We start from the raw sequence: 13,228 nt of genomic DNA on the forward strand, positions 1-13,228 counted from the left end.
AAGTGCCGTGCGGTTTTAATCTAGTTAATTAATTACGACTACTAGTTTATCTCAATGGTTACTATTAATACGTTAACACTGGTAAGAGAGGATATTTATAAAGCACAAATATTTATAATACATAATACTTTTCAGAATACGAAAATAATGATTGCTATATCTGATATTGGTAAACTGGTAATATTTTTTTTTTTTTTTATACATAAATATAAATATTATAGGACATTTCTTACACAAATTGACTAAGCCCCACGGTAAGCTCAAGAAGGCTTGTGTTGTGGGTACTCAGACAACGATATATATAATATATAAATACTTAAATACATAGAAAACAACCATGACTCAGGAACAAATATCTGTATCATCATACAAATAAATGCCCTTACCAGGATTCGAACCCGGGACCATCGGCTTCATAGGCAGGGTCACTACCCACTGGGCCAGACCGGTCGTCAATTACCTCAGCAACGATCAAGATGTTGCATGCGTGTACCTGTAATATAATAATTGGTGGCGCTAACCGCCTGTGTCTTGTCGCTAACCATAACAAAATATCCATTAGCTTTAGTGGCCTGTAACTTGCTTAGTTTTTTATTTATTTAATGCACAAAGACATACGATGATGGTATTTTTTAATTAATAAAAACAAGATGACATAGTATATATGGAAAATAGATAATTTTATTATTTGATATTAATTGAAATAAAATTTTACAGCATTACAGCTAAGGGGCGCCAATGCGCTGTAAAATTAAGTAAGTTATAAGAAAGCTATAGCTATAGTACTAAATTATAAGATAAATATGACAGTGATTAATAAGGTACGTATGTTGATTCGCAAAAACGTAAAAATTCTTTATAAAGTTTGTGACTCTGGTCAGCAAACAAGTCGCAGTCAGGTGCAAAAGATAAAAAAAATATTGGAATTATGGAATGAATGACAAACTAACTCAGTTTTAAATAACATACCTCAGCTTGCAATAGGAAGCACTAGTTTTATAAATATAGGTACCTATTTCTTAGTTCGTTTCAACTTGCTGAACCTAAACGTACTGACGTTAGTGACGTTATTGATTTTTAAATTGTTAGCTAATTTATGTTTACGTTAAGTAATTTTTATTTGAGTTACTTACAATAAAACTTGTGCCGTGGAATTTACATACCTATGCAATATAATGTTTGGTAAACCGTAGCAACTACAAAAGGCTATGGCTGCTTTTATGTCATACATGCATTCGAAAAAAATGGTTGCATCAAGACGATCTTACGTATTATAGTTATTTTATGTCTTATTTTTATTAAATTATATTTAAAAATTAGTCAAGATGTTGATACCGTCAAACATACTATTTCCGATTGAAATAATACTAAACACAATAATTAATAATTATTTGCGAACGTCTTTTTGCTTAACGTTTGTCACTGAAACTGAATTAATGATTAACTTACCATTAAACGTGAGCTCTATGAGAATAAGACCTAATCATTCAGAACTGGTGCAGCAAATTTTGGAGGCATGGGAAAAAGCTTGTACCGAATACATTATACAAATGGATGAACCTGAAAATTTTATGGTAGCTTTTGACAAGGTCAATCATATAGGCGATGTAAGGAGAAGCGACAAGAAACTCATATTTCTAATACCCGTAGAAGACGAATTTTACAATGCAAGTGTCCTTACTGATCTTTTGGCGCTAAAGGAAACTGGTTACGTTCCTAATATTTTATTAATAGCACTTAATGCACAAAGCTCAGCAGACTGTAAAGTATACGACATGATAACTCAAACATTTGTCGGTGCCGACGAACAAATACGTGAACCTCTGTACTTAGATCGTTGGGATTCTTGTACCGAACTGTTTGAAAAGGGGGTAAATTTGTTTCCTCATGATATGTCCAATCTACACGGCAAGAAGGTCAAAGTAGGAGCATTTACATATAAACCGTACGTATTATTAGACCTGTCGCCATCTCTGGCTCCGCTAGGCCGCGATGGCATAGATATACGCTTCATAGAGGAGTTTTGCAGGTAGGTAACGTTACAGAATATCCCAAAAAATATACGATCAAAATTTATGTTTTTTTTTAAGAATTAATAAATATTGTAGGTGGATTAATTGCACAGTGGAAATCGTAAGACCCGACGATGGACAGGAGTGGGGTGAGATTTATGAGAACAATACTGGCGTCGGCCTAGTCGGAAATCTAGTCGAAGATCGAACGGAAATAGGAATAAGTAAGCCAATTACCTACTTAAAAATGTACCTCTTTTGTATATCTTTGAGTTAAAACTAGTAGTTCGCCCTGAACTGAGAACTCGCGGGTTGCCAAAATTATATAGAGCGATTGACTTTGTTGCACCTACTTACTCGTATAGTTCGACATAAAATAGTAGAAAATAATTTTCAAGAAAAAAAAACCGACTTCTATGGGGGCCGGTGAAAGATTATTGTACATAGATGGTGCACTATGTAGAAAAGGAGGTAAAACCACCCACTTTTCTAGTAGGTAGCATTTCGTTTCTGTAAGGGTCGCAGTTTTAGCATCACGAATCCACTTCTCTGATAGCAGTTCGGTTCTGTGAGGATTGCAGTTCGAACCTAACCAAAACCACTTTTCTAGTAGCATTTCGTTTCTGTAAGGCTCGCAGTTCTAACCTAACCTAACCCACTTTTTTTCGGTTCTGTGAGGATCGCAGTTCAAACCTAACCTATCCCACTTAACGGCGCGTGCGGTGCGGTGTACGGGGGTATGAGCGGGAGGGGCTAGTAAGTTTGGCATCATTATACTTTATACCTACATTTTATGGTGGTTTATTTAGCTTAAGGTATCAGTGGTTTTCCGGGTCAAGGTCCGAGTCCGGGTCCGGGTCCAGTTCCGGGTCCAGGACCAGATTCAGGTCGAGGTCCAGGTCTAGGTCTTGGTCCAGGTCCAAGTCCAGGTCCAAGTCGGGTTCAGGTCCAGACAAGAGCCCGGATCCGGGTCAGGTCTGGCTCCAGGGCCTTGAAGAGTTCTGTTCTGATCATCATCAGCAGTTCCACTTCATCAAATGCGACAGTTTTTAATGTAAATTACACAAATCTCTATACGCATGCCTTTAAGATTTGAGGAGTTTCCTCTATTCCTCATGGAAACCATCATCAGACTTCGAGCTTGACAAAAATGTGGCTTAAAAACTTAACTTGCTTAACAAACATAACGAAAAGGACAAATCGCCAAACATGAACTATGCTTCGTTGAAGAGTTCCGTTCTGATCATCATCAGCAGTTCCACTTCATCAAATGTCACTTTTTTAATGTATATGCTTGATTTGTTGATAAAACACATAAATTACTATATGTATGCCTTTAAGATTTGAGGAGAACCTCGATTCCTTATGGATCCCATCATCACAACTGGGTTTTGACAAAAATGGGACCAATCTGTATGCATATACATACTATCAAAAAAATAATTTTCAAAATCGGTCCAGTAATGACGGAGATATGGAGTAACAAACGTAAAAAAAAAATCACAATCGAATCTCCTCCTTTTGAGATTTGGAAGTCGGTTAATAAATGAGGGCGCCACTTTCGACGTAGATGTCACATTTTTGACGTAAAATGCTTACACATGGCAACAATTTATAGTCTGTCAAGCCATATCCGTCAGTAGAAAAAAGCGGCTTAAAAAATGTAGGCGCAAAGGGTTATCGTTCCATAGAAAATTTGAATATCGCGCCTTTTTCTACTGACAAACTTCTACTGACAAATTTTAGAGTTCCGTTTTATTTAATTTCTACTATTTTATGTCCGACTATAGGCGACAATGGATCAAAAATCGCGTGGATATATTACAAGGTCTGTGGAGCTCTTAACTGATACTGTATCTGTGGTAAGCCGAAATATTTCCCGTCAAATGTCAAATACCTATATTATGTTTATTTTTATCTTTCTAATTATTTCAAAATGGTAAATTTAAAATAATTTGATACCAAACTCGACCATACTTTCTTGCAAAAAGATGACCAGAATAGCAAGACCCCTCACAAATAGCTTTTTAGCCTTCTAAGCTCTTCTAGCTCAATAACCCTTTGATCGACCCTGCTCATAATTTAATGACTAAAATATAATGCCCTCAACTACACGTTTACCCAATTTCATTTAAATTAGAACAAATTTACTTAAGTGGTTGAGTATCAAACTATCCTCTGATAGTTCAGCTTAAAAACATCGAAGTGCCGGGACGTGCCCCTAGCCAGCCGCGTGTCCCAAGTCGAATGTAAGAACTTCGTTCGCTTCGCTCGCTCGTTCGACAAGTGTCCCCACCTGAAATAATTTGCGTTTCATTCCAGCATCGCTTTATTCCTGGTACGAAGAATACAGGGCATTGGATTTTTCTGCTCCTATTATAAGAACTGCTGTCACCTGCATTGCACCCGCACCTAGGCAAGTAACTAACATATTAATGTTATACTTACCTACTATACCAAAAACAAATGGCTATTCCGTTGTCTATAGTTTGAATGAGTGGCCCTGCGTATCAAAAATATGGAAGTCTTCAACATCCTGGTTTCATTTTGCTTAGACATAATCATTTTTATATGTAACCGACACATGAGTAATCTTTGCATCAGCTCACTTTTAAACCAGAAAAAAAAATTATAGTGATAGGCCTATTAAGGTAAGTGCCCCTATTAACGAGGGGGTTAAGCAAGTTTTCGAAAAAGAGCCAAAAATTAAGCATAAACCGACGGTGTATGAACCAAGACATATTTTTTTATGTTAGTTTGTTAATTAAAGTTTATATTATTTTAGTTTCTGGCCTTGTTTTAGAAAAATATAAAGGAAAAAATAATTATCAAAACCAAAATGTCGAAATCGCCTATTACCGTGGTAATGGACCACTGTTACCCAAATACCGCGGATGTGGGTTCCTTTTTACGAGGGTGGATAACCCGTCGCATTTTTAGTTCCATAATTATGATAAATATTATTTATTTGACAATAATGGATAAAAAATGGTATAGGTAATCAGTACAGTACGCTTTTCATATTATAAGACTTAATTAATGAATTTAAAATAAAAATAGTTGGTTCCTTTAACGCTAAAAACATCGTGGGTTACCCTTTACGAGCAAGTGTGATGCTGTCGAAATTCTTGTTTAATTTATTACCTATCTACGTTAAATAAATAGGTACTTAATTATTTCAACCGGACGTGAAGGGCAAGTTGCTCCAAAAAGTTTAAGCTACCTAAAGTAAAAGTAAAGTAAAAAAGCCTATCATAAAACACATTACAATTTAAAATATTACATTAAACTTAAAAATATTGTACTGTAATTTATGAAGTATAAAACTTTTTTTAAATATAAAACTAAAATCTAAAACACGTACTATATTATTTAAAGTTTTTCACTATATAATGTTTATTTACAAATTCTACTTCTATTAAACACGTTTGCTTATGAAAGTCGCCTGAGCGGCGTAGGCCTCCCCCGTATCTCTCCAATCCTCTCTGTCCATAGCCCGTCTCCTCCATGTTGGTCCACATACTTCGCGGAACACGTCTTCCCAACGCTTCCTGGGTCTACCTCTTTTCCTGTGGCCGTTACGAGGTGTCCAGTCTGTCACTGTTTTAGTCCACCTGCCATCATTTATGCGGCAGATAGATAGTTAATTTAAGCTACCTATCACAATTATATTCTACACAATATATACAAGATCTGTGTAAGTTAATGTTAATGTTGTATGTTTGTGTGTCTATTATGTTATTAAAATAACATAAAATATATTTTTCTACTATCTTCTCTATCTATATTTATTTTATGTTTGCTGCCTTAGAAAAAATATTGTGTGCAACGGTACATAATTAGGTTTTAAGAACAATTATTATGTACCTGGTATACAAAAGACTATCAAAAGTATTAGGTAAGTATTTTAAGAACCTATTAATTTCGAAGTCATGAAAGTTTTGGGTGGGTCTGTATTAGGTTCTCATACAGCTTATTACCGAGTGATGTCTTTTCTAACCATCGTTAAACGGTTCAATTCAAATAATTTTAAAACTCATTTACGACTAATAAAAATGAATAGTTATCTTGTATTTTTTTAATACAATAAGTATGGATGGTTCCAAATATTACAAAACAATGGTAAAAATAAATTTTATAACCATACTTATGTTTCTATATCAATACTTGAACGAGTTTCTCATATAAGGGTTTCTAAGAAAACTTCTGAGAAGGTGTCTAAAATTGTCATCAAAATTAAGAGTTATTGAATAGATTTCATACCACGTTAATAGCTCTTTAGCTTTATAGGTGGTTGAATATTTCAATAACATCAAAAGTCAAGTAAATGTGCATTTATATATGAATATAAGATCGCCCGAATCTAAAATACCGTTGCCGTTATTACCGAGGTATACCTCGAAATTAGGTATCACACAAAGAAAATGGAACCTAACACCGAGGTTTTTAATTTCCTATTTTTTTCCTTTTGCCGAGCAAATATTACAAATAAAGTATTTGGGAACCATAAAGATAATAACTAAGAATCAATCTCAAGTCTTAGTCTTTCCATAATATTTACCATTATTACGCTAATCACTAAATATAATACGCGTTTACTTACTTGAGGTGTTGCGTGTTAGTATGGAGCAACCATATCTTGCGCTCCTGATGCGTTAGTTTAGTATTTTCGACTTTTTTGCGTGATGTTTTCGTAGCAATGTTATACTTATTCGATAGTCAAACGATAAGGATTTATTTCTGTGTTCTTAGATTCTAAGAAAGTTAATAAGCTTTCTTATTAAACGCTATTTTGTATATACCGCGGTAATGAATGCCAATTTTAATGGGGTCGTTAATAGGGGTACTTACCTTAATTTAATTCTTAGGATTATGTCAAGCTGGGACTTGCCATTGGTGCCATTTTCGTGGCTGATGTGGATGTGCTTAATAGCTACCTTCTTCTTCGCGTCATTTGCCCTCTTCATAGCTCAACGATCTACTGACGACATTTTCTTCGCTACATTTGGGAATATGATTGGTCAGGTTAGTGAAAATATATGTTACGAGAAGAAAACATATTTGTTACAAGACTTACCTTCTTTATAAATAATTGGACGATAGCTCTCTCTGTCAATCATGAGTGTCTTAACTGCAAAAGATGCAAGACGCAGTCGAATATGGCGCTATCTGCTGTCATCGCAATAAAAATAGTCAGCTTTAACGTATGTCGAATTTGAAACAAACTAACTAGATTACTTGCACATTGCACAGCGTGGGCTATCAAAATCGCTGCAGACTTTTCTTGGTCTAACTCTACTCTCCGTAATCTTGCGTATATTTGTTTTTTAGAGTCCCGGAGACTCAAGTTCCTGGCGCATACGCAGCATCTCCGGCTGGATACTAGTCACAGGCCTAGTCATAGACAACGCGTACAGCGGCGGCCTGGCGTCCAGCTTCACGGTCCCCAAGTACGAGGCCTCCGTAGACACGATACAGGATCTGGTGGACAGGAGAATGGAGTGGGGCGCTCCTGTTGACGCCTGGTTGTATTCTATGATACTTTCTGAGGAGGTATGGGTTGTTGACTGATTTGCAGAATAGATGATAATTATAGAGGCATTGCTTACCGATGCAATATACAATAAATAGTCAACGAGGCCGGGTATTTTATACTACTTTTATGAAATTAAATTAAATAGTCTTTGAAAATACGTATATTCGATGACTTGGTCCTTGAAATTATTATATATAAGCTGATAAAAAACAATTTTAATATACCTGTTTTTATTTTCAGCCCCTAATCAAGAGTGCAATAAGTCAATTTAAGGTTTATCCACCAGAAAAATTGACACAAAAGAGCTTCACAAGGAGTATGGCGTTTAGTATTGAACGCCTTCCGGCAGGTAACTATCTGTCTACCTGTCTATCAATAGATTATTAAGTTAATTATCACCTTCCTATTATTGGACCGGCTTCGGAAACTTAATCTCAAGAATTTACTAAAATTAACGACTGCTGTCTGACCACTTGAATACTTTGTATTCTATGGCCGTGTAATAAATACTTTTACTCTCTCACGTCTCAAGCATCCCACGTCATTCTCTTTACAGTTTCACGCCATATATCCATCTATGTTGTCTAGGATCCTTCGCGATCGGCGAGTATATAACCAAGGAAGGTGCAAAGAACCTCGAGCTAATGCTGGAGGACATGTACTACGAGCAGTGCGTGGTGATGACGAGGAAGAGTTCTCCATACACCGCCAAGCTCACCGAGCTGGTTGGTCGTCTTCAACAGTCTGGGCTGTTGCTGTGCTGGGAAACGCAGGTGAGGATGTAGTGGTAGAGGAGCCCAAGAGGGGATTTTTGTGTTTACTCGAGCGCGTCAGATTAAGATATGAATGATATCTTGCTACCCCATGTAGTCTACCTTTACCCCTTTTAGCCATCTATGTTGATGGGTTGGTTGGTGGGGGGTTCAACAAATTGTTAAGCAGATTGTGGATTTGGTCATATTAGTCCAAATTAACGCTATAATTGTGCTATTACTAAATCTGATAATTATTTGCACGCTATTTCCTTAATCTGACGGTTACAATGTAAAAATTAGGCGCCAAACTTGTGTTCGTCAGATTAAGAAAATGCCTACAAATAAGTGTTATATTAAGTTATAGAAAAAATATAGCATTAACGTGGAAAAAAACGACCAAACCCACAAACTGCTTAACGATTTATTAACCCTCCACCAACCTCCCGAAATTTAAAAAAAATTGTAGACGCTTTCCGGCCCGCTGGAAAAAAAACTTTATATAACTTTTTTTTCTTCTTATCATCTAATATTTCGATTCCAATAGGTCTGTATGACGCTCGAGTAAATCCCGATTTAGCATCGTGGGCTCCCGTACTATAGGCACAGATCCGATTCATGTTAGGGTTTAGATACGAGATTCTTTGCCCCTTCATTGGTCAGAACATAACCAAGGAAGAAGCCAAGAACATGGAGCTGACGTTAGAGGACATGTACTACGAGTAAGTGGTGATGAGGTGGAAGAGTTCTGAGTAAATGCCAAGCTAATAGAGTTGGTTGGTCATCTTCAATAGTTTGGGGCATTCGGGCTGTTGTTGTGCTAGGAGACGCAGGTTAGAATTTAGACATAGATTAGTCAGCATCTGATGACAAAGCAATTATTATTAATTTACACATGTAATTTTGAAATAAACTAGTAGTTCGCCCCGAACTGAGAACTCGCGGTTTGCCAAAAATTATATAGAGCGATTGACTTTGTTGCACCTGCTTACTCGTATAGTTCGACATAAAATAGTCCGACTTCTATGGGGGCCGGTGAAAGATACATAGATGGTGTACTATGTAGAAAAGGAGGTAAAACCACCCACTTTTCTAGTAGGTAGCATTTCGTTTCTGTAAGGCTCGCAGTTCTAACCTAACCTAACCCCCTTTTTTTCGGTTCTGTGAGGATCGCAGTTCAAACCTAACCTAACCCACTTAACGGCGCGTGCGGTGCGGTGTACGGGGGTTTGAGCGGGAGGGGCTAGTAAGTTTGGCATCATTATACTTTATACCTACATTTTATGGTAGGTAATCACAGTGGTTTATTTAGCTTAGGTATCAGTGGTTTTCCGGGTCAAGGTCCGAGTCCGGGTCCGGGTCCAGTTCCGGGTCCAGGACCAGGTACAAGTCGAGGTCCAGGTCTAGGTCGTGGTCCAGGTCCAAGTTCAGGTCCAAGTCCGGGTCCAGATCCGGGTTCAGGTCCAGATAAGATCCCGGATCCGGGTCAGGTCTGGCTCCAGGGCCAGCTCCGTCAAAATCGAAATTCGAAATCGCCAAACGTCTTTAAGATCGGAGGAGTTCCCTCGATTCCTCGTGGATCCCATCATCAGAACTCGAGCTTGACAAAAATGTGGCTTAAAAACTTAACTTGCTTAAAAAACATAACGAAGAGGACAAATCGCCAAACGTGAACTATGCTTCGTTGAAGAGTTCCGTTCTGATCATCATCAGCAGTTCCACTTCATCAAATGTCACATTTTGAATGTATATGCTTGATTTGTTGATGAAACACATAAATCACTATATGTATGCCTTTAAGATATGAGGAGTTCCCTCGATTCCTCATGGATCCCATCATCAGAACTGGGTTTTGACGAAAACGGGACCAATCTTTATGCATATACATACAACCAAAAAAATAATTTTCAAAATCGGTCCAGTAATGACGGAGATATGTAGTAACAAACATTAAAAAAAAATCACAATCGAATCTCCTCCTTTTGAGATTTGGAAGTCGGTTAATAAATGAGGGCGCCACTTTCTACGTAGCTCTCACATTTTTGACGTAAAATGCTTACACATGGCAATAATTTATAGTCTGTCAAACCATTTCCGTCAGTAGAAAAAAGCGGCTAAAAAATGTAGGCGCGAAGGGTTATCGTCCCATAGAAAATTTTAATATCGCGCCTTTTTCTACTGACAAACTTGTTAGACTATAGTAGGTATGGAAATTTTAGAGTTCCATTTTATTTAATTTCTACCATTTTATGTCCCACTATAGGCGGCAATGGATCAAAAATCGCGTGGATATATTACAAGGTCTGTGGAGCCCTTAACTGATACTGTATCTGTAGTAAGCCGAAATATTTCCTGTCAAATGTCAAATACCTATATTATGTTTATTTTTATCTTGCTAATTATTACAAAGTAAATTTAAAAACGATAGTGTAAAAGTGCAAGCCGAACACTTTCATTTGATACCAAACTCGACCATACTTTCTTGCAAAAAGATGACCAGAATAGCAAGACCCCTCACAAACAGCTATTTAGCCTTCTAAGCTCTTCTAACTCAATAACCCCTTGATCGAGCCTGCTCATAATTTAATGACTAAAATATAATGCCCGCAACAACACGTTTAGCCAATTTCATTTAAATAAGAACAAATTTACTTAAGTTCTTGAGTATCAAACTATCCTCTGATAGTTCAGCTTAAAAACATCGAAATGCCGGGACGTGCCCCTAGCCAGCCGCGTGTCCCAAGTCGAATGTAAGAACTTCGTTCGCTTCGCTCGCTCGTTCGATGATGTCAGTTTAAATTAAAAAAAACAACCATTCAGGTGATCTAATTTATGGCGTCGAGGGTAAATAAATAATAGTACATTGTGCAACATGGGGCGTAAGTTGAATATTGCAAACGAGAGTAAGTTAAATCGCGACGGCTTGCCGGAGCGATTTATAGACTCGAGTTTGCAATATTATTACGCCACGAGTTACACACAATGTTTTTCATCACACTTGCGATACAAAAATTAAGTATAAAGACAAAAAAACTGTTAATTATGGCACTAGAAACTTCATAACTCCCTAGGGAGAACGCTTTTTCTATAACTCCCGCTAAACCTGCGTGCAATTCCACATTTACTGAGCGAGTGTGATGAAAATATTATAGGACATTCTTACACAGACAGAGGGACTACTACGTAATACCTATAATAATATGGAGTAGCCTAAAGCCTAATTGAGTTTGGTTTCGTTAGAATGTTTGACAAGATGAAAACGCGTATGACAAGATGGAAACGCGTTAGCATAATATTTGTCAAAAACATATTTAAATTTATGTTACAGATAGCTTTGAAATATTTGGATTTCAAAGTGCAACTAGAAGTAAGACTGTCTAGAACAAAGAAAGACATAGACGGAGTTGAGCCGTTAAACGTAAAACAGCTATTGGTAGGTATTCATTATTTTACAGGCGTATTCTGATTTTAATAACAAGCCACAAATTAGATCTGGATCAATTATGGATCTAATTCGTGATTCGTGATGAAATATGTCATGTAAAAAGCTTTAGGAAATGTAACAGATAATTTAATATTTTCCAAAATTTTAACTTCAATCCCTAAAGGGAGAATAAAGAACACGGTATATGCAAAAAACTGGACAAGTGCGAGTCGGACTCGCCCACTGAGGGTTCCGTAATTTTTAGTATTTGTTATAGCGGCAACAGAAATACATCATCTGTGAAAATTTCAACTGTCTAGCTATCACGGTTCGTGAGATACAGCCTGGTGACAGACGGACGGACGGACGGACGGACAGACAGCGGAGTCTTAGTAATAGGGTCCCGTTTTACCCTTTGGGCACGGAAACCTAAAAAGAAATCACTTCTTTCGGCGTATTAAACTCTACAGTCCCACATCTTAATATAAAACGATATTTTAATGAAATAATGTTTATTTTATTTACTTTCAGGGTATCTACTTGCTTTACTTTGGAGGACTCTCTATATCGATCGTAGTTTTCATTGCGGAATTGCTCATCAAACGCGGTAAAGCTACAATAGCTATATAAATTATACAACATATTATAGTGTGATTTGACTGATTTATTTCTGATTATGAATACTCGTACTTATGATTCTGAACGTTTACAGTTTGCACTTTGTGTGCCATGCTTAGTTTAATTCCATTACTTTTATGCTAACTTCTTTAATTCGATGAAATGTTATGACACCGTTAATTAAGCAATGTAGTTTTGAGATGATATGATTAGAAGGTTAGGTGGGGTAAGGGAAATCATGGGACAAGAACGGTTAAAAACGATGTTTCTCTATACCTACCTGACGAGAAGTAAGATGGTAAAAAAAAAACAAATAAATCACGACACGAATGTAGGTATAATCATCAGTTGTTTGTAAAAGGAGTCACTGAGGGACTTTTTTAGTATTATCACACATTTACATAGAATTATAGATTCATCCTCTTCGTGTGAAGATACTTTTAAACACAGTAAGTACTAAGGTAAAGCACAAAAAGTGATTAAAAAAAAACGCGTTTAATCTCCTTCGATAGATTCGTGCTAAACCCTAAAAATTTATAATTCTGACAAATATTTGGTAGACAAAACCGACTCACGCTTCACCTATAATTGCTATAATTGGGTTAATATTAACCTCCTATCCGTAGGAGTAATTTAGAATTATTTGATCAGTAATTTATCAAGATAATTTTGAATTAAATAATCGAGTAGATTTCAGAGCACTGAAATGAAGCCCATTCGTATTAATAATCATAAAAATTGCTTCTCATAAAATTTCTTTGACGGGCCAGTGTAAACAAAGTGAGTATAATTCACAAACCACATACAAACTCGATAAGATCTATTTCCTAGTATATATTGAACGGTAGATTCGTAACAATTGTGGGTACGCAGAGATCATAAGATA

At 36.6% G+C, this 13,228-nt stretch overlaps 1 protein-coding gene across 1 annotated transcript; it reads left to right on the forward strand.

The window, feature by feature from the left end:
- The first annotated feature begins 1,228 nt into the window (after positions 1-1,228).
- On the forward strand, positions 1,229-12,522 carry LOC134793699 (glutamate receptor ionotropic, delta-2-like). Its single transcript, XM_063765350.1, has 9 exons — positions 1,229-2,029; positions 2,109-2,236; positions 4,335-4,428; positions 6,881-7,037; positions 7,344-7,565; positions 7,789-7,897; positions 8,137-8,321; positions 11,629-11,733; positions 12,256-12,522. The coding sequence occupies exons 1-9, from the start codon at positions 1,326-1,328 to the stop codon at positions 12,352-12,354; spliced, it is 1,803 nt and encodes a 600-aa protein (XP_063621420.1). The 5' UTR covers positions 1,229-1,325; the 3' UTR covers positions 12,355-12,522.
- The last annotated feature ends 706 nt before the right edge of the window (positions 12,523-13,228 follow it).

The sequence above is a fragment of the Cydia splendana genome, chromosome 9 (assembly GCF_910591565.1).
Source record: "Cydia splendana chromosome 9, ilCydSple1.2, whole genome shotgun sequence".
Taxonomy (NCBI): domain Eukaryota; kingdom Metazoa; phylum Arthropoda; class Insecta; order Lepidoptera; family Tortricidae; genus Cydia; species Cydia splendana.